Source organism: Lepidochelys olivacea, assembly GCF_965140295.1.
Source record: "Lepidochelys olivacea isolate rLepOli2 genome assembly, chromosome: 7".
Taxonomy (NCBI): domain Eukaryota; kingdom Metazoa; phylum Chordata; order Testudines; family Cheloniidae; genus Lepidochelys; species Lepidochelys olivacea.
This window is the reverse complement of record NC_140417.1, coordinates 26,439,692-26,462,248: the sequence shown is the minus strand read 5'-3', so window position 1 is coordinate 26,462,248 and position 22,557 is coordinate 26,439,692. Positions and strand designations below refer to the sequence as shown.

The following is a 22,557-nucleotide window of genomic DNA, read 5'->3' as shown; positions in this document are numbered from 1 at the left end:
TTGTGAAATATTACCTTTAATGGATAGACCCCAACTATCAACTGGCCAATATTGCCTCTAATATCTGCAATAACATATGGTCACTGCGTGAATCTTTAGAGTGCTACAAGCTATTGGAAAGTCTCTTACATAGCAATAGCTAGTTGGCAAGAGGAGCACAGAACGTCAGCTTATTTGACATCTTCTGAGGGGTTATGACATCAGGGCTGTACCCATCGATGGAGACATTCCATATCTGGTAGTAGATGTTTGATGGTACCTGCTTGCTGGATCCAAAGACCTATTTTCAAAGTTATCCTTACAATTTAGAGGGCCTTTCTTCTCAGTAATTCCACTTAGTGATAAGGGTTGTATATTTTGAAAGAGGGACACTTATTGTCAGGAAAGTGGGAATAGTTGCTGAATACCTATCCTTACTCTAAATTTTGGGGATTATAGATTTGATTGTGTATGTCACTGTTCTAAAATAAGATAAATCGAGACACTTATTTAGGAGATTAATTTGGGATTTAGGATACTGACTTTCCATTTTTGAAAATATTGCTATTAATTAGCCAAAATGCAATATAGTATTATAATGTCTGTCATATGTACCTATATTACTCCCTCTTAAAAAGATTTTTCTATAATCCACATGTTGTTGGGTCACTGCGCCCTATACAGCACTGTGGCAGAGCATGGGGCAGCAATGGCTCTGCCTCAGTTTTCCCCATCAAGGTTTCCAGTCCACTCTGGTGGCTTATGACTCTGGCCAAGTTACTATGAAAGTTCAACACCTGCATTTCTGGGGTAGAAAAGTCCAAAGTCACATCCCCAAACAAACATGAAATAAATGACTCTCAATCCCAGCTATGCTTAGTTCTCAACCATTCTGAAGTTATTCACCGATTCACCCTCTAGCCTCTGCTCTCAGACCTCCCCCACTTCCCTTCAGGTAGCTTAACCACCATGGCAGATCCCAAATACTCCCATGTTAGGCATGCCCTCCCTCTTCTGAGGCTCTTTCTGGCTGCAGCCTTATTCAGTTTTTGGCTCCAGCCAGGTTTCTACCGCAAGTGAGAGCAGTTGCTCTCCTTCCCAGCCAGCTGTACCTGAGCAAGCTCTCCTCTTTTCAGCCCCTTCCCTCAGTTCTGACATCCACTACTGGTGCAGTGGTTGGGGATGATGTTGCTCATTGCAATTAATTAATCCTTTCCAGCCCAAGTGGGGTTTGTAAACCCCATCATACCAAGCAAAAGGAAGTTGTGAGAGGCCAGATCACTGAGTATTAGTGCAGCTGTTTTGTGCTGCCCAGCAACAGATTCAGCCCATAAAGCCAGCTTAACCTGCCACAGGAGAATCACCCTAGTGTAAGGTATCATCCAGTAGCATAGAGCCAATAGAGTGGCTTCAACACCATTCTCCTTCTGTACAGCTGTGTCTGGGGCTTCCCTGTGGCCTGCAAATTTCTGTCCTGGAGATTTTGGCAGAAATCACATTTTAGAGCAGCCTTCATGTTGATTTAATTTACACTTAGGGACAAGCCCAGCACAAACTCAGAATGAAATGCAAAGGCAAACTGTATACCATCCTTGTATACACTCCCACACCCCTTCTGAACTGTACCATATGCAAGATGAGCTGGCCACAGGATCTGGCTCAGGGTTTTTACACTGGCAAAGAAGACTCTTTTTATAGTGTATTACTATGCACATATTTTATTTTATTTTTTTTTAAGTACAAAGCTATGTGATGTGCATTTCCCAGTCTAAGTAAGACGATATTAACTGAAGACTACAGAGTCATTGAGCCACTCTCTAACAGAAGAACACTAAGTAGACCAGTAAGGGCACTGAGCAGATCTTGTATGGTGAGGACATTGGTGAGTGATTGCATCCTCAGCACATGGATGACTACCAGGTATGCTACACATTGTTCGCAGTAGTACCATATTCGGGGTCTTAATCTGTTTTAGGCATAATGTAAATCTTCTTGTGATATCTGATTCATTACTCCATTTTAACTGAGAGGAGAGAAATTTAATTCATTAGCAACAGTAGCAAGCAACCACCATATTTAACAATCATATTTTCTACATATGAGTTAGGAAGTTCCTTATAACATTGCACAATAGCTGGGGAAAACAGCTGTTTCCTATTCTTCCAATAACCCAGCAATACTGCATGGCTCAGCCTCCACTTCCATTTTGGGAGAGAAGATTATTTCCTCCTTGATCACCTTCCTCATAATTCCCACAGAAACCTGTTCATTCAGGCTTGCTACTCTGACATGCAGTGTTTTAGGAGGCTAATCTTCAAGAATGACAAGGTAACAGTAAGAATATTTTCTATTTTTAATACTATGACTCTAAGATTGAATATCTGGTTCTCCTTCCATGGAAGGAATATTTCTACATTCTACTTGTAGATTATATCAGGTTTCGCCCCCTTTGGTGATGACTCTCACAAACAGTTATGTAACAGAATTAATTATAAAAACAACTGTGCGGACATTCCCATCTTAGTATCGAAAATGGTGGGTGGTTTGTTTTTTGCGCCTTTTCTTCCTTCTGTTTAAAACAAAATGTCTTGTTAAAGACCAAAGTCACACAAAATGTTACATCCTGGAAAATTTGTGATTTTATCTAATTAATTCCCTTTGTATTTAATCATGTAGGCAAAATGCCATCCAAATTACCTAGTTTATTAGGTGAAACGCTCTAATATGACATGCTTCCATAGACAGAATCATAGCTTATCACCATGGTACCTAAATCTTGACGAGAGGATCAACATTATTCATATTCGCAATGAGAAGAGCTTGGAGAATTAAGGTACTGAAAGAAGCAAACAGAAAAATCTCTTTGCCATTACATTACCTACTCAGATAAAACTCATCTATTATTAGGCATTTATTGTGCTATCTGCAGAACATTTTTCTGAAAGGCTTTTGTGATGAAGGAAAGAACAAAGTGTGTGGTGGAGTGTAAGACAAAGAAAAACGGAGGTGCCTGTTGATAGAATTCGTCTTGTTTTGGTGAAATCATCTCCCCCAAAAAAGGGAGGGGGGACAAAAGAGCCACCAATTATCATGGTTATGATCAGCCTTAAGAAGGGACAAGGGTGAACAAACAAACAACTACTGTCGTACCCTATAACATGGAAAATTCCGTAAAGGAGCAAACCAATTTGCTCCAGGCAACCCCACATCCTATTTCTAGCATCTTCTTTTCCCCGTTACTCCAGAGTACGACAAAATAAAAAAAAACAAAAAACTCGTAACTGTGTTTTACTAATTCTGCAATTCTATCCTGGGTGGGGCGGGGGTTACATCTCCCTACTTTCACCGTCATTGGTTAGTTTATGCCCTGAGGCATAAAATTTAACTCTTGTAAGAAATTTCTCACTTAATGCCTTGTAGCTATTTATGTATCTGTTCACATAAGCCCTGAGTGCTGAAATCAAACATTTATTTTTAGTCTCTACTCGAACAGAGTGTTGTGACTTATGTTGTGGGAAAATGTCACATTACTGATCTTTTTTCATTCAGAATCAGAATATAAACCTCAGAAATGCAAAATTTTCTGCGGCACACAAATTTTTGAAAAATTCCATTTTGGAAGAACTGAAATGAAATTTTTCAAGAATTTACATTACAGCAAGCTAGCTCACCAGCTGGGCAGCCAGGCAGCCTAAGAGTCCCATCAGGCAAGCTACAGGGGAACAGAGCAGGCTGGGAAACCTACGAGGCAGGTAGATGGAGAATCAGGATAGCTGGGCTGCTAGGGAACTGGGAAGACTGGCAGGAAGTCTGCCCAGCCAGTCAGCCTCCCTGGTTTCCATTCAGTTGAATCAGCATTTCAGACAGAAATCTGTTCTCTCAAAAAAATTCAACAAGTGTTAGTTGGGGCTAAATTTACAGACACTTGGTTTGACAACCTAACAACCTGAAAGAAGAGCAGATGCAGTAGCGCTTAATTTGTTCAAGGGCTTGCCAGGGCTGAGCCTCAGCACCTCTAGGTATGACAGTTCATAGCCCCAGCACCTCTGGGCTTGCTGCATCAGTTATAAATGTAAAAAAATTGCTTGAGCCCCAGCACCTCTTTCATTACAAATTAACCACTGAAATGCAGTATCTTCTTCAAGCCTGTGGTTTATCTACACCAGCAGCATTCCAAATCTGGGATTGTTGGAATGATGTTGGTATAGATAAGCCACAGAGCTTGGGGCTTGAATCACAAAGACAGAAGGTTTGGCTACAGTAAGATGAAGGAAGAAGTATAATATTACTAGGACTAATAACTCTTCTGAGTTCTCCAAAAATATGGCATCCGTGATTGAAGTTAGGCCTTCCAAACCCTGTTAACAGACACAGAAATATGTAGCAGGACTTTCTATACTGACTCAGACTATTAATCAGAATTGGTACACTACTTCCAACAGTTGCCAATGCTTCAGAGGAAGGGACATCTCTCCTCCCCCATTAATCACCCTACCTAACAGTGCAATCCTATATTTGGCCTGGGAGAAGATTCCTTCTTTACTGGTCCCAGCAGCGTTAAATTTTTGCCTTGAAGCATAAATTAAGAGAATTAATTAATATAGGATTGTCCTGATTATGCAGAGAAAAGTTGAAGTAGTACTAGGCTGACTCTTCAGATTAGTTTCCAGTGATAATGACTCATATATCCCAGAACATTATGACAAAACTGCTGGTAGCATATTGCCTGACACATACACTGTAAAATATAGAGCTGGGCAAATAATCTGCAAGACATAATTTATTCAGGGCATTTTGCCTCTTTTTCTGTTCATGTCAGCAAGCAAATCACTATTCCCAAATGTATTTGTTACTTAAAAGCATTCATCAAACTATTTCCGTGAATAACTCTGTAGATTGTTCACAAGCACTCGATGGCAGTATTCGATATTTGAAATTGCAAATTCAATCTGTCTTGATCAGTTTTAATTGAACACACACATCACATAGTATGTTTCTATTCCCTCAATTGAGAAATAGAGCCTTTAGTTTCATGTGTTTTTTTATGTCAATATTTGAGCATTTGATCATTGCCTTTTTTCTGAAAAGATTTATTTTCTAAGGTGATAGTATCACCTTAAGGTTAGGCCCAAAATTTAAGTTCTATAAAAAAAGGATATTACCAAACCTATTATGAATAGACATGGTTTCATTATTAATTTCACAGAAAACAGGTTTTTGGGATAAATATTCACTGATTATAAGCCCAGCATGACAGCTATTGCAAGAGAGCCAAAAAGAAAAAAATCCTTAGGGAAAAAGTGAAATACAAATAATGATAAATAGACAGTGTCTGTATAGATTTTAAAAGTACAGTGTAGAAAATATTCTGGTTCACCTTTAAAACAAGAGAAAGGGAAGATTCGTGCAACTGGAACAAGAAGAACACTTTGCACTACACACACAAGCAGTTTTCTAGTAACATACCTGAAATATCAAAGCTGGATCAATATATAAAGATGGTTGTTTCTGCAAGTAAGGTAAAATCACAAATATTTTCATTCACTTGAGATCTTGCCATTTTAAATGCTTTTTGCTCTTGTCTCTGTGCTATTCGTACTTCAGCTTGATTGTCACTAGTTTACAATGAAGATGAGCATTGTGCCAAATTGGTAGGCAAATTCTGCCTAACTTACTCACACAGGTAGTCTCACTAGTTGAAGTGGGACTTTGCATGAACAAAATTTGGCCCTGGTGTTGCTAAGTACACAGTATTAGTTCTTAATACAAACAATATATTCAACCTCCTTTTCTTTTAATGTTTTAGGTTATTTTAACCAATAGTAACCAATCTTACATGCTTATATGCCAAAGAGCATATAAAATTATTACAACACATATCCCAAACTTAGAGTGTAAGTGGGTGCAATTCCATTGGAGGCAATGGATTTAAATACTCCTGCCTCACTCACTATGTGTCCCTGCCTCATTTATGTACATCATTCAACTGGTGCATTGAATGAGGCAGGGGAAATAATAGTATGATCATGTAATGAAAGTCTGTATCATAGTGCAGATGCACATGGAGACAGAGTTAAGGCTGCATTACACATTTCTGGACTTTTTAGTGTTTAGCTTGGTACTATTATATATTCTTAACTTTGTTATATCATGTATATTCCATACTAAAAAACTAACTATACTGCAGTAAATAACCTAGCATTAACATATCTTCTAACATTTAAAAAAAACAAAAATATACTACTACTACTCATGGTTTTGCCAATTAAATAAAACTCATTTCCGGTTTGCATACATAATTGTTGGTAAGACTTCACAGTAAAACAGTTTTCATGTCATGTCATGTTCTGCAAAAATGGAAGATTTGAGATGGGTGACAGCTGGAGAAACTGTCCACACCAAAACATGGTTTCTTAAGCAAGAGTGTAACAACTGCTTCTTTAAGAAAATCCGACACCTTGCCCTTGTTAAACAAGGCACTGACATTCGCCACCCTGCACTTAAGCAGGGAGGAGTTTGGCTGGCTGGCCAGGAGAAGAAGGCAATGCTTTCTGGCTTTGGGGAGCAGGGGAAACCTAAACCTGCTGAAAGAGCAGTCAGCATGGTGGATGACTCACCACCCAGGAATGAAGGGGTTTAAAAAGATCAGCTGGGCCTGGCCCCTCCCCTCTCCACTGAGAACAGGCTGGGCAACACCCACCTTCCCTCCCTAATTAGGTCACAAATATGCCAGGTGTTTAGCTATATCTGCTGTGGGCATTACACTAGCCATCCCACGAAGGGGGGCTGGGAAGGAATTTTTTCCTTACCACCGTATTGGCCAGGTGCAGTTCGGGGGGTGGTTCGCCTTCCTCACAGCAGATTCAGGTAAGCTCTGTTCATGCATAGTGTGATGGGCAGTAGGCCACATGTCACAACTCTTTATTTGAGTGTATAATGGATGTTCAGTACAGGTACTCCATAAATTAAGGCACAAAAGCATAGAAAAATGTCTTGGAAAAGGAATTAAGGAGAGTGCTTGGTAATTGAGCAAGCCGGGGGCAGTTGGAGACTACTATGACTAGTACAGCAGGGAGCCAACCCCCCATCATTATAGTCCACCTTAACCCCTCCTACGAGGGGGTGTGGTTGGTAAGGTCCCAGCAAGGAAATTGATGGAGGGACCTGGATGAAAAGGCGGGGGAGCCGTGGAAGCCCCCCACAAAAAAATTGGCTGGAATTGGTAAGGTCCCAGCAGGGAATCTGCTGGAGGGACATAAATTTTGCACCTGCACTGCACACATTTTCTCCGCTGGGTTAGTCCCAGACACCTGTCTAATAATAAAGTTGCAGCCTGATTAAACCCATATCTAATGTTGCCTGTCATTCTTTCGGCATAGCCAGACAATCCATTCCAACAAGGTCCTCAACACCTCATTGCTGCTTTTCACAAGCAAGAAGAAACATGGATCTAACATACAGGTTTTGTCCTGTACATCCTCAGCTTCTCCACATTCATCAAATAATAAAATGCAACATAGAAGATGCTGGATTTGTTCCCCAAGATTTAGCCACCATGGATACAGAGAACTCAGTCCAAATATGAGTAATTGCATATTACAAGTAATCTGACAACTCCTTGCAGAAAGAAACACACATGTGATCAGATGCAAATGATCCAATTTAACTAGATTAACCATCAGGAACAGTTCCACTGACTGGATCTTTGCAGAAAGCTACAAAGGAGGTGAAGAATATTTTCTTCAATGCCTGCACAGCCACAACATAAGATCTCAGAAACTCTATGTCGCCAGCACTCTAGTTTTCTTCCCTTCCACTTCATTACTCATGTATCATCTAAATTAGCACTGCAAGGACAAAGCTGAGGAAGAGGATGTGACAGATCATTTCTATCACTGGTTATGGAAACAGATCATTATAATATCTTAGCAAACAATCAAAGGAGTTTATTGTCAAATCCAATCTGCATTTAATGCAGGACATACACAAAACAAGTATGCCACTTCTCCAACACTCAATTCACGCTGAACTACATAGCTAGCTGGAGGATCTGGACTAACAACAGGCCTGAGGTATCATCCAATAACCGATGCCTATTATATTATTAACCAACGACCTTTCATTCAACAGAATAATCAGAATAGGTTTACACACATCACAAACTCCTACAAACATGCCCTTAGCAAGGCGGATTACACCAATATTACATGCTTTTGGCTTACATCTCATTCAGAGAAACTATAACCTATACTAATTCAGTTATTCACTTAACATTTTGCTAGCATATCAGAATACCTCAGATTTTCAGACTATTTTTTAATGACCTTCTTCCTAAAACAAGCATTTTATGCCTGGGTATTATTTTAAGGAGGGAGAAGAAAAAGGCAGACTGTCCCCCTGCAAATTTCAGCCTGAAAAAATTAACCAAAAAACCCTACCACCGTTTGTCTCCACCAACTTTCGCCAGCTAGTGCAGAGCAAGGGGAAACAGCTAATGGGAGTCTGAAGCTGCTGCTTTAGGTACCAGTGCTCAGGAAATGCTCCCTGCTTTCCATTTCTGGGTGAGGATCAGCTAGCTGTTTATTTGATTTGCTCAGCTAACAGGAGGCAGCTGCAGACACTGCACTGAAGTCTCCCACAAATAGCTGTTGCTGTGCTCCTTGTTGGGCAGGCAGGAGACGACAGTTAGGATTCCTGTTAAGAGGTGAACTCTCCCCTAGCCGTCTAGCTTCCAGCTTGGAGAGGCTGAGGTCAGCAGAATGAGAAGGATGTTAGCCTGCTGAAGAGGAGTCCAAGTTACTGGCTTTCTGCCTGCCCAACAGCTTCTGCTTTTCCTCCTCTGTGCCTGAGGGACAGATAAGGGGATGGAAGAACACAGGTGGAGAAAGGACAGAGGAACCTTGGGGAAAAGTGGGGGCTGAGAAATAACAGGGACAGATGGGAACCCCAACCAGCGTTGCCAACTCTCTGTCTTGCAGTATTTGTTTTCCTTAGTGAACCAACTGATAGAATCAGGAGTCTACATGAGGATCTCAGCTTCCATTTTAAAAAAAAATAAGATTCTTGCCTTCCTGGTTGCAAATTACAGCTTGAAAATGTAAAGCAAAGCACCCTAAGGCTCAACAACCAGAAGGCAAATAAAAATACCGCAAAATGTATTACTTAATAAACCTCTTGATTTGAACCCTGATTCATGATGTTTGAACATTTGGGGTTGGCATTACTAGAACTCTGGGAACAATAGCCTACAGAGTCAGTGAATACTGACCTCCATCATATGACAGGAACATCTTGTACCCCATCCCATGTAGTGTGATTGATGCCAGGAAATAAAGAGCATGTCTATGTGCCACCCTTATTACAGACAGGAAACTTGGGGAGAAGAGACCCTTTAAGACCAAGGAGTAAATCTGGATAAGAAAGTTTGGGAGAACAATACATCTTGAAGAAATGAGGGATAGGCTGGGACAGAGAGCTGCAGTTTCCTGGCTCTAGGCGATCACTCTGTCTTCTGACCCATCTCAGCAGAACCGTGCTTTTGTGGAGAGTGAAGGGACAAGGGAGGTGAAAGATACAGGGGAAACTGAGGAGGAGCTAGGCACTTTGGAGAAGAAGGAAGAGAGTGGAAATTAGGAGCAGGAGGCTGTGTTTGAGGAAGCAGGCAGGGAGAATTAGGGGTCTGGAGAAGTCTGGAAATTTGGAAGGAAAAAGCGAGTAAGGAATTTTGAGACAGAGAGGGGTTGGTATCTGGGAAGATAGGACTAGGAAAAGAGAACATGGCAGTTCTGAGTGGGGGGAAAGGAGAGATGAGGAAGGAAGAGGATTCTGGTGAAGAAGAGGAGACATGGAGAGTGTAGGAATTTGATGAAAAGAGGACAGGTTAAAAGGCTCTGGGGAAAGGTAAAAGTATCAGGTGAGGGAATTACAGACTCAGCAATGACCAGTGAGAGTGCTCATTACAAAGATCTTCCAGGTACTAAAAGCACTGCTCTCAATCCTTTTTCAGTGGAAACAATATATTTCCAAGCCTCCTGAGGAGCCAAAAGACAGGACTTTCTGACTTCAGTGGCAGAAAAATTGTGAGACTACCTGTGACTCTGGGACGTTGCCCTCCTACCAAATGGAGAATGGGTTTGCGGGTTTGCAGAAGAATTAAAATTTATTTTGCAGCTTAACCTTTAGGGCTCTCTTTTTGTTGTTCCTATCCTCACAGGTGCAACACGTCAGTTTGACTATTTTTTAATTGATCTTATTCAATATTAAGCAGTCAAAATGGTCATCCCAACAAAACACAGTCTCCTACTTTCTAATATGCTGTAGTTGATGAATTACTGCAAAAATGCTGGGCAATGTTCTTGTATCAGTTCATACATGGATTACTAGACTAGAATCAACAGCAAGTTCTGCATAAAATATACAGCAGTGTACGGGACACTGCCATGGGTAGAACATTTTTTCATTAGACGTATAGGGTAATCCAAGCTAATAATTATCCATTAAAAAGGCAAGTCCTGTATATTTACTTCAGCATTCAGATTCACTTATAATAGAAGTCAGTGGCAAAACTAAGGTCCTTAATTTGCACTTCCTTTATGACGGAAGTGAAAGACCATCGTTATCGTATTCAGGATGGTTTGCCAACTCTCAGAATTTTATCATGAATCTCATAATATTTGGGTTATTTCTTAAAGACCCACCTCGTGCATTTACATAGTTTTGTGAAAAACTCAGCTTTCATTAAAATATTCTAGCCCTTATGGTTGTGGAGAAGTGTTACAAATTGTTACCCCTGCAGAGTCAAAACCCAGAAGGCAAATAAAAAGATCCCAACATAACTCTTCTTTAAATCTCATAATTTTAAACCAATCTAATGGTATTTTTTTGAATGTCTGAATTGGTAATTTTTGAATGTGTGATGTTGGCAATGCTATATATCAAACAAAGCAATCAAGGACTCTTCGCCTTAGACAAATTTCTGAGTTGTCTCCAGTGTGAAAATGGTTTTAAGAGACAGGAAGGCAAAATAAGCAAGTGACCTTCAACAGAAAAATTATTTTTAAAAGGTTTGTATGAGAGGCAGATTTCAATTATTTGGTCAGAGACAGGCTATTAATTTTTCTTTTATGCCTGATCATTCTCTTTGGGCTTAGCACACCTGGAACTATGTATTGAATATTTAGCATTTATTCCTTAATATTCAGCAATAGAGTACTTAGTTTTACTAAGCCTCAAGCAAAAAAAAAAAAATCCTTTGTTGTCCCCATTGTACCTGAATTTCTTTGTGCTTCCAGCAGGTTGCAAGGAGCCCAGCAATTTACAGACTGAGAAAAAGTGGCTTAGACACAATAATTAAATATAATAATCAAAAGAACAGTGAATTATACAGAAACAGATAATGGCATAAATACCCAGACGTCCTGTTAAAAAAAGCTGATATAAAAATATACCTTTCATTAATATTCATTTATCCACTCAGCTTTGACAGTAGTTTGGCAAATCACACACATAGTTTTGGGAAAGAAATAACAGCTTTGTAATAGAAGAATTTCACATCCAAAAAATGAGTAATATGCAGCTCAGTGCTGAAGAGTCATTTATCTTTTAAGGTGGATGATAAGGTTGTTTTCGGGTTTTTGCCATTTATAATATTGTATCATATGACAAGTGTGCAGCATAAATACATAGGGCTTATTCAGACTTCCTTTACACCAGATTTACACCACTGTAACTTCATAGACTTTAATGGAGCTAGTCCAGATTTACATCAACATCCAACCAAAAGCAAGCCATAAGCAAGTATTCTCATTATCTGTGGCAAAAGCTGGGGGGGGGGGGCACGGTATGTGTGTGTTCTGCACTAATTCTTTATTAATAAATGTATGATCCAATCCTACTAACTCTTGCTCATGTGAGTAGCCTCATCAAAGGACTATACACAGGCATAACAGTTTGCAGGATCAGGCCTCTGAAGTTTTCTAATTACTAAAGCTAAAAAAGTTTCCCTGAAATATACCCCAAGCTGTTCTGATAACTAAAATATGATAATGCATTGATTGTCCAACTTTTTTCTGTATGTTATTTAATTGACACGCCCTAGAATGTAGCCAAATTATCCTTGCAAAACTTCACTGAGCAGAACTTGTCTGCTTTTTGAAGGGGACTACTAAGAACAGTGATATGAGTGTGTGGAGGAGAACCACTAAAAAGGAGGTTAGTAAGAGGAAAAAATGTTTACTATGCTTTAGTAGAATATGAAATTCTACTGTATGATTACAGGAAAAAGGCCACTACTTTCTGTATGATCTAGTTTCTATGATCTGCAAAACCAGTTCATCAGCTTGCTCACTGGAAATCAGTCATCTTTCTAATGCGGGGATGATTTATTGAGGAAACAGGTGGAAAGGGGAAAATTATTTAATTTATCAATAATGGGTTTGGAAAAAGATTAATTATTTGTTCTTTCCGGAGACAAAAGAATATTTTTATACCTTTCTCGGAATGCTATTCTCATGTTTGTGAAATTGCAGGCCTTAGTTTTTCACCAAAAAGAGGTATTAATCAAATGCAAAAATGTATGTGCAGTTACTATGAATAAGATGTTTACAAGAGCAAATGGTATCTAAATTTATTTTGGGGAAGTTCTATGGCCTGAGTTATACAGGAGGCCAGACTAGCTGATCACAATGATCCCTTCTGGCCTTGGAATCAAGGAATCTAAACAAACTGTTTTACAGATCTATGAAATTTAGGAATTATTGAGGGGGGGGGAATACTGATTATCCTCTTGCTTTACACAAAAATGAATTCTATAATAAAAGCTACAGCTCATTTCTTGTTTTAATATTAACTGAGTTCAAACTAAAAGACTGCGTATTGGCAAGCATGCAAAGTCCATACCTTCATCTCTATAACTGTCTGAAGAGCTTTTGTCTTTGCTGGTTCAGGCTGAAGTTGGGTTCTTCTGTGTAGTTCCTGTGGAGGGACACGATAAAAATAAGCTTGACGACTCATCTTTCCATTATTTTGTGTCTCATATAAATGTAGCACAGTCCACAGCAAATTAGAAGTCTGATGTTCAGGACTGCACAAGTCCAAATGCTACAGGTGCATCTTTCTTATGATCCCTCTAGCATCACTGCAGTCTCTATCTTATATTACAGTCATCGCTGTCGGCACATGCGCTATTTCTGAAACCTCTATCAATAATTAACGTCAACTGTGACAAAGCCAGCAAGTAATTTCTTAGTCCAAATACAACACTGCTGCTTCTGCCCAGACATCGAATCATAATTCATTCAATTATAGTACACTGTGTTGCTAATTCAAAAACTAAGAAAAATAAATGCCGTTTAAAATCTTTTACTGAAGTTCTCTGCTTAGAGTTTTTCTACCAATATTTGAAGCAAGCAATTTAAAACCATTAAATTCACATTTGACATTTTAAGAATAGTAATTATATAATGGGTTGATGCAGCACCATCTACAGTAGCTTTTGCATTTCAGTTTTCATGTATTCACAGTATGATATTTTTCACAGTTTAATCTACAGGTAATAAAAATATAGGGGTTACAATTGCTACACAAAGATGTACAATTAACAAAAGCAAACATCAGCCACTCTTCAAAGTTGAAGATTGGGGGTAGATATTGACAACATTGAGAACTGTGTACAAACTATTAATTGAAAAATATTTTAATATATATTCACAGTAGTGCTTCTGATGCTGATGTGAATGTTTTTCACATACTGTAGGTGACTGTAAAGTCCATGATTTTCCATATGTGGTTATCTTATAGTCTCTGTCCATGTCTCCTTCACATGCATGTGCACAATTAGAACAAAATGGGTTTCAGATGAGGTACTCTAGGGTTCTCATAGGATCTGCTGGAATTCAGAATCATCTGTGTAAAGGCTATTGTTTTCTGGCCCTCTCAGCCCCACTGACCTACATGAAAGTACAATGCCATAGGACATTGCCACCAAACCTTCCTACAACGAGTTTCAGAGCTGTGAAGGGGGCGGTGACTAAAATAATGCTGATGGGTTCAGAATTAGCTTACTTGATGATTCCTTGCAGGATTAGTGGGAACTATACTATGGACAGGCTCTATGTCCTGCAAGTCCTAACTTGTCCATTCCAACCTTATTCCCATCTATAAAGCTCAATTCCTGCAGAGACACATCTTCAAGGATGGAGGGCAAATGATTCTGTGGATGTGTCATCTTCCCTCCTGCCCTCTTCCTTCATCCATATCAAGCAATTTATCATCCCTGTCTTGTTGGATCTCCATTCTTTCTGGTGAGACTTCAAGGGGCCATATTTTGGATTTTAATTACATAATCCTGTATTCATGTTTCTTCTTTATAAGCCCAAATAAAGGTGCCTAAGAGACCCTCAAACTATATCTTTAAGCAATTGCTTTTGATGTTGTAAACTAGTCCCTTTCAAACCAAACACTAGAAACAGAGGGAACACGTTCCTTAGAGTATCTTAAGAATAGCCTACTCCTTGGAGAGCTAATGAAGTACATTTTCAAGGGGGGGGAAAGCTTCTCTGTAACTGTCAATGGGAGTTCAAATGACTTGGAGACTGTTTCATAACCTGGACAGTACAAAATCAACATCCAAATCTTTCATAAAATTTGGCGCCAAATGCTGCTCTCAGTTATATCACTGCATCTCCATTTCGTGCTGTCTTCCATATTGCTCCTTATGAATGGGCAAAGCTTCCTCTCAAAACCCATAAAGCCATCTCATCATCATTCAGTTTCCTCCTCAAAACTCATCTCTTTCCATAATGCAACAGTAAAGAACAACCTGATAAGGGCTAAGCAGGTGGAGAGCTGTGATTATTACTACTAACCAGATAAGTATTGGGCACATCCCATTGTCTCAGACAAACAGAAAAAAAGAAATGATGCAACAGATGTGTTTTAATTAGACCACAACTTTATTCACTTAACTTATCTGGCAGTAAATCATACAGTGCAGGTCATCACTCTTTCCTTAATCTTTTTTACCTATTTAGGATGGCTGCCAACAGTAATCCCTCTTCCCAACCTAGTCCCACATCACTGCTTGACCCCACTGCCCTCCCCTCATATGGGGGAGGGAGGGAAGCGTCTGGAAAAAAAACAAGGTTCTCTCTCCATTGTACCAGACATTAGGAGCCCCAACACCCCCTTTTCCAGCATCCTTAGGGCTTGCCTTCCCTTAAATACACTTCCAACTCCTGTTTATCAGTGAACTATATCCTCTGTAATGAGTACCTGCACCAGACTCCTGCCACATCTGCTACCTACTAAGTTGCAACATCTCAACCTCCTTACCTACCTCATCAGTTCCTGACCGGCTGTGGGAAAAATGGAAAAAAGCACCCTGTCTCAGCCAATCTGGCAAAGATGGAAAAATTCCTTCCCAGCCCACACCCCACAAAAAAAGAAAAGATAAAAAGCAACCAGCGCAATTCCAATGACAGATCATTAAAAACAGTCATACTTTCACCACATGGGTGAGCTGGTGGCTGCTGCTGATTGTGACTAATGAGAGAGTTCTTCCTGAATATACAAATATCTTCCCTTTCCCCCACCTGGTCCAGCCACTTACTGTTCCCCCTTTGGCTCCACTAAGGTAAATCCCTTTCCCCTCCTTGCAACCCTAATGTAGTAGGATCCCTATCCCTTTTTTGCTACTGTTGCCCAGACAATGAATGACCAACAGCATTCAACTGCAGTGAGCATATTATATTTATCTCATCTTCCCACTCCGGCACATTTGTTAGTCTTATCCACCCATTACACACCCTTCTCTTTTAGAGTACATCTACACTGCAATTAAAGACCCACAGCATGGCTGCAACTGGCCCAGGTCATCTGACTTAGGGCATGTCTACATTTACCTCCGGAGCGATCAATCTAGTGAGGGTCGATTTATCGCGTCTAGTGAAGATGCGATACATCGACCGCCGAGCACTCTCCCTTCGACTCTCGTACTCCACCAGAGCAAGAAGTGCAGGCGGAGTCAACGGGGGAGCATCAGCAGTCGACATACCGCAGTGAAGACACCACGGTAAGTGGATCTAAGTACGTCAACTTCAGCTACATTATTCACGTAGCTGAAGTTGTGTAACTTAGATCGAAAACACACACCACACACACCCGTGTAGACCAGGCCTTAGGCTTAAAATTGAAGTGTAGACATTTGGGCTCAGACTGGCACCTCAGACTGAGACTCCAGACTCAGTGCCACAGGGTTTTTTATTATACTGTAGACCTACCCTTACAGGTTAAACCTTTGTAATCAGGGGCTGTCATTTATTATATCTTTATGCACAATGGAATCCAACCCGGTTGCAGTTTTTAGTTGCTACCACAATATAACTGTTAAATAAAAATAACTAATTTGGCTCATCATATTAAATCAATTACTACAGTATTTTCAGACTCTAAAAAACACATCCTGAAGAATTCAGGATTTAATATTTTAAATATCTATACAAACAACTGAAAAAAAGGAAAGCCAATTAGTTATGAGTTTTCCATGTAAGTCAGCAAAGATTCTTTAAACAACAGTAACTAAACGACTGCATACAAAGGAAGATGTCAATAATTAATACAATAAAAGCTCTTCTTACACAAAAGAAAATAATTATTTAGCAAAAAGGAACTCTTCCAGCAAAAGGTTTAAGAGAAATGCATTTTCACTCAGCTTCCTGGCTAATTGTATTTCTTAACCCTGCTATGCCTGTATGTGATGTTATAACTCTACAAGACAATAACTCAGCAATCTACACCTATATAGCATGTGAATGAACTCAATAAATCAATACAATTTTCCAAAAATCTTAATTTTCACAGTCAAAGAATCATTTTATACTTAAAGCATACAGGAAAAGTAGTATGTCATAGGACAGAATTTCATGAGATTTATCCAGAAACATTCATCTTTGACAGTCCATACATCTTTGGCTAAAGAGAAGGAAATGATAGCTGTTTCCATAGATAATACATGTAGTTCTATTCATGCTTATGATCAGTTTGTATTACATTTGGAACAGTTTAGTATTTAAGTTATAGTTAGGACATTGGTATGCTGAGAACTGCCTATCACACTGACCAATATTTTCTCATTGTTTCCTTTAAATCTCCCTCTGTCAATATCCATCTGTTGTGTCTTGTTGTATACTTTGTGACAGGGATGGTCTTTTTGTTGTTGTGTATGTACAGTGCCTAGTACAATCGTGTCCTAGTCCATGTCTAAGATTTCTAATGCTCCAGTCAATACAAACAATAAATATTAATAAAATAATTCATACTTCTTGATAATCACATAGGAGTTGGATTTACTCTGACTGGCTTGTCTTATTCCACCACTTCCCCCAACCCCCATGGCTTCCATAGAAGGAGGGCATGATAAAAGTCCAAACATACCATTCAAAAATTCTTACTTCTGGCCTGCAGAATCCCACTGACCAATGTCATACAAAGCATCATGCTGCAATGCCATCACTACCAGAAATTGCACTGGCCATAAGGGCTCTGGTAATTAAGGATAGCATGTAGTGCTGCAAACATTTGGGTGTTTTAAATTTGTTTGTTAAAAGATATACAGTATTTTGTTTTTTAGAAGTTTAAAACTACCAATTTTTGGCCCACTATGGTGCATTACACCAGTGAATTTCTAGTACCTGCCCTAAAAATATTTTTTTAAAAGGTGCATTTAGAATAAAGCAATTAGTGAATGCCCCTTTACCCTTTCTGTTCTGAGCATTTAGCACACAACTAATTTTTCAAAAGAAAGAAAATAAACGTTTACAAGTCACCTTCAATGATGAAATCTCTCAATCACTAACTGACTGTCTCAGCAGACAGTTGAAAACATAAAAATTAATTAAATGTCAACCTCATAATGGATTTAAACACTAAGTGAATGTCCTAGATTTGTAATTTTCTTCTTCCATGGAAATTGTGGAAAAAAATAAGCTGGCCAATCAACTCCCTATCTGATCAACAAAAATTACAGCTAATTTTAAGACTTGACACTGTTCCCAAAGGGCATATAAAGTGAGTTGGAGTATGAACAGAATTCCATACATTACCCAGGGAAACAAACCAGAGTTCCACCCCTTTGGCCAAAGATGAACAGACTGCCAACGATGAGTATTCCTAGATGTCTATCATAGCATAAAGCCTTGCCTCATAATACTTTTCCTGTTAGCTTTATGAATCAATCTGATGCAGGGTGACTTAAAAGCTTTTATTCTCTAGCCCTGCTGGAAAAATGCAGCAGACTTTGGGATTCTGGAGAAGATCAGAAAATGACTCCCAGTTTATTATTTTGTGGGGGTTTTCTTCCAATCAGGTTCAAACATGTGGGGATATCACAACGCTGAGTTCTTGAATTTATGTTGTTCTGTGTACAATTTTTTCTATAGGGAAATTGATTCAGAGACATGTTGATATCACTTTATGTGCATAATATATTGTTTTTCTAACGGAGATCATTTAAGGGGCTTTATAATTTGATTAAACAGTTACCTAAGTGACATTCTGAACATGCAGTTACTATAATATAAGGAAAGCATATTTTTCCACATTATGTCTTTTTTTGAATTGATGCTAGTTTTGTCTTTTGAAATTGCTTTTATTAAAAGGACCAGGGCACCTTCTAGAACTTTTTTAAATAAGGTAGTTTTTGATCCTGAAATTTTTGCCTGAAGCTCCATTTGCTTACATTACAAAATCTTTAAACTATCCCCTGTAACTAGCAAGGCTTCTACAAATAACCTTGGAGGCATGTTCAGTTATTAATGTATGCTTTCATTATATCCCATCTGAAGTCTGGATTGTTGCAATTCCTAGATCTAGATCTTTCTGGTTAATTACTTTGTATGTACAATTTAAACGATTCTCTCAAGAGCTACACAAAATACTGCATACTAGTACAGAGATACCATGACAGTGCCTGGTCATTATGGTGACAAGTACACAAAAAATAGATCTTTTCTTTGGCATCCATGGAGGTTTTAGATTTACTATAACTTTTTAGGGTATATGGGGCCTAAACTAGAACTAACTGGTTGCCCACTTTCCCCTCCACATGTATTTCTGGGGTGTTGGATTTGAATACTGGAATGGAACCCAAACCCAAAGTACTAGTTTGGTTGTACGCAAAAAGCAGAAGGGGAATAGAAAGGGGGTCTCGTCTCAAAATTCATTCCAGATGGCATCCCAAAATGGTGGAAACCCAGAAGATCAGTTGATAGAGATTCTGCTATTCTGTGCTGAAATTAATCAAGAAAAGCATGCAACATTTGAGCACTATTGAACTGGTATTCCACACCTGGTTCAGCCCTAGACCTGAACCCTGAACCCTAGTCTGAACCTAATACAAATATAAATCCTGCCTTTTCGTTCTCACCTCTTCATCTCAGCTATACTTTTAAAACAATTTACCACCTTCTCTCAGGAATGTTTAGGTACTGCTGACTGATATTGCTTTTATTCTACTTCTGCTGTGTTTTACAGAGTTTCCTAAGACTTCAATGGCTACATTCTATTTTTAGTATACGTCCATGGTCTGAAATTCTTTGCCAGACAAGAATAAAAAGACACTAATATGTTTTTACATCAAAAATACCTAGAAATAGTAACAAATTTCCTACACATTGAACCAACAAGTAGGAAAAGGATATAACCCAAGGAGTTTATATTCTAAATAGATGACATATGAACATGGATTTGCTCCTCAGTTTTAAATTTACCTCAGTGGTTACATACCTTTAATTTTAAGATGGACTATTAAAACCTGCAATGTCAGCATTCATTTTTACTGCTTAAAACATGGCATAACAAATAGTTAGTGTTCTTTAGTTTTGTTCATTTTTGATCATTTAGCTTCTTAATTACCCTATTCCTTATAGTGATGTCTCCCACACTAGAATTGTCCTTTGTACAAGGCATAGGAGAATTTGTAAGATCTGCTGTACAGAACTTACATGGTCCCCATATTGTAGTGTCGGAGCACCTCACAATTTATCATCCCAACCCATCAGAGTTAGGAAAGCGCTATTATTATTTTTCAGATGGGGAACTGAGACACAGAAATTAAGTGACTTGCCAAAGGCAACACAACAAGTTTATGGCTCGCCTTGTGAGGATTCGATTTTTATCAGTTAAATGCCAGTAAACATTGATTTCACATACACACACAAAAACAGACAAACTATTTACATCGATAATAATGGAAATTTACAGATGGGCAAAGAAAGAGAAATGCTACTTAAGAACTTTAGAGTTTGAGTTAAGGTATTTACTTTGTATATTTTGGTGTGATGTTGACAATTTGCTTAATAGTTACAAAGCTTTGACCTTTTGAATCTCAACATCTACTGTCTTTATTGTCTGCTCCCCACTATTTTCTGACAGACCCTATAATTTCCCACACTAATGAAAAAATTTGAAAAAAAATGTTTAAATATAAACATCTAAATTATTCCTCAAAATTAAAAATCAAATTCTGCCAAGTCTATTTATGGCAGAGTGGGGACAGGCTAACACCCTCGCCCCTGAACCATCCTTCTTCTCTATCTATCCCTGTGACAAAGGTACATCTGTGGCTATGGGTAAAGCAATGGGTCATTCCTTGAAAGCCAACCAGTTTCCATCCTTGCTCCCACTGATGTCCCAGGAGGCTGAAGGCTTAGGCAGCAGCAACTCAGAGGCCCAAAGATTTCTCCTCTGAGGCAATTAGAAGCTGAAAGAGTATGTGATCCAGCCCCAGGATGGTAACAGGGGATGCCCCTCTCTCCAAGCAGCACATAACCTTCTGCAGAGTAGGGAACACAGAGGAGGAGCCACAAGACAACACAATCAGCCTGTCTGAACTTTAAAATTGGAGATCAGCAGTATTTTAACATTCTGATCAATTATTTCATTTAAATAAAAGCATAGGCACTTAACTAAATTGTCAACTTAACTGTAGTGTCCTCCAGCCAAAAACACCATTACAAAGACAGATCAAATTATATTAAAACCAGAATCCTAAAAAAATTCTGTAACGTAAGAAAGTTACATTATTCTTAATTTGTCAGCATACACTCCGCCTCTGATCTCTCCCACTTTCCCCCCCACACCAAAAAACAAAATAAAATACGGTCATGAAACACTTGAGATAGCATCTCAGTAAAAAAAATTATGATCAAATATATTTTATCTTTCTGAGACAACTATGAATTGACAACACTGACATATTCCATGCCTGGCTGCAGCAGCTAGGAAATAAAACAGCATTTTTGCTAGGTGGTGTTCCACATTATCTTGCCACTAACCTTCTGCTAGAGGCCCTCCATCACATGGAGGAAATAGTTGAAGGACATTTTGTTGTGTCAAGTGTATATTAAATCAGTTATTTAGTGTAATAAGACATGGGATGGCTGGTATTGGAATTGGGAGCATAGCAATTCACAAATTTGCATTCTATAATCCTCCTTTGGGGTATTCCACGACAGGGGTTTGGGTCAGAGGGCAACATCCATTTTAGCACATTTTCCACCCTTCTCTCCTCCATATGCACCTTTATACTTCTTCCATTTGTACTCTGTGTGCCCAGTTCGAATTTGGACAGAAGATGGGTAAAAAATAATTTCACCTTTATCCCTCAAATGGGGGCAAAATGGTGCTGGAAAAACAAAGAGAGAACCGAATATGAATCAGAGCGCAAATTATCATATGTCCCTTATCCTACACATATGGCAGCCAGACATTTTAAGATTGTTGAAAAATATGCTATCATTAACATTTTTAATTGGTTTTAACAGTTAATATGCACTAAACTTTAAGGGTACTGTATATCTTTTTGCATAATTCACTGTTGCAAACTACACACATCAAATATAAGATTTTTAGTAGAACTGGCATTGCAGATAGCCTGCACAGAGCCACAGAAAATGCTGGCTACAGAAGTATGGAAGGCAGAAATCTGTACATTTCTGATAAACGGTGACTATTAGCAATGTTTTTCTTTTCTTTTTTTTTTAAAGGAATTTTATCTTAGTTTCACAATGTTGCAGGTTTATAGTTTAGAATTTGTCAATATCAACGTTTGCATTTAATTTTTGTCAGTTTTCTTAGCATTGTGCTAGCATAAAATCTGCTGTACCTTGTGCTTCCTTGTTTGTCTTCACTTTGGGTTAAGGTGACCAGACAGCAAGTGTGAAAAATCAGGACAGGGTAGGGGGTAATAGGTAACTATATAAGAAAAAGCTCCAAATATCGGGACTGTCCCTATAAAATCAGGACATCTGGTTACGCTACTTTGGGTCAATAAGTCACTACCCTAGAATCATTTGATTTTCTTGGTTTCTTACTCTCTCAGCCTCTGAGATTCTTTTTTTCTAACCAAGGGCAAGTGTTACCTATATTTTTTTAAAACATCATTAGTTCAGGCTATATGGAATTTGTCCAACAGGGCTCCTTCAGAAAATGATGCCAAACCTAGATCCCAAAAAGGGGCAATCAGAGAAGCTAGTGAACTATTTACAACTTAACTCCAATGCTGGATGATGTGGAGAATTGACT

General features: G+C 38.8%; 1 protein-coding gene across 1 annotated transcript in view; it reads right to left on the bottom strand.

Moving 5' to 3' along the window:
- Positions 1-22,557, bottom strand: part of ERC2 (ELKS/RAB6-interacting/CAST family member 2) — a 754,764-nt gene that overhangs the window by 522,936 nt on the left and 209,271 nt on the right. Inside the window, exon 5 of the mRNA XM_084633053.1 lies at positions 12,877-12,951. Coding sequence (XP_084489179.1) covers positions 12,877-12,951 — 75 coding nt within the window. The remainder of the gene's footprint in view (positions 1-12,876; positions 12,952-22,557) is intronic.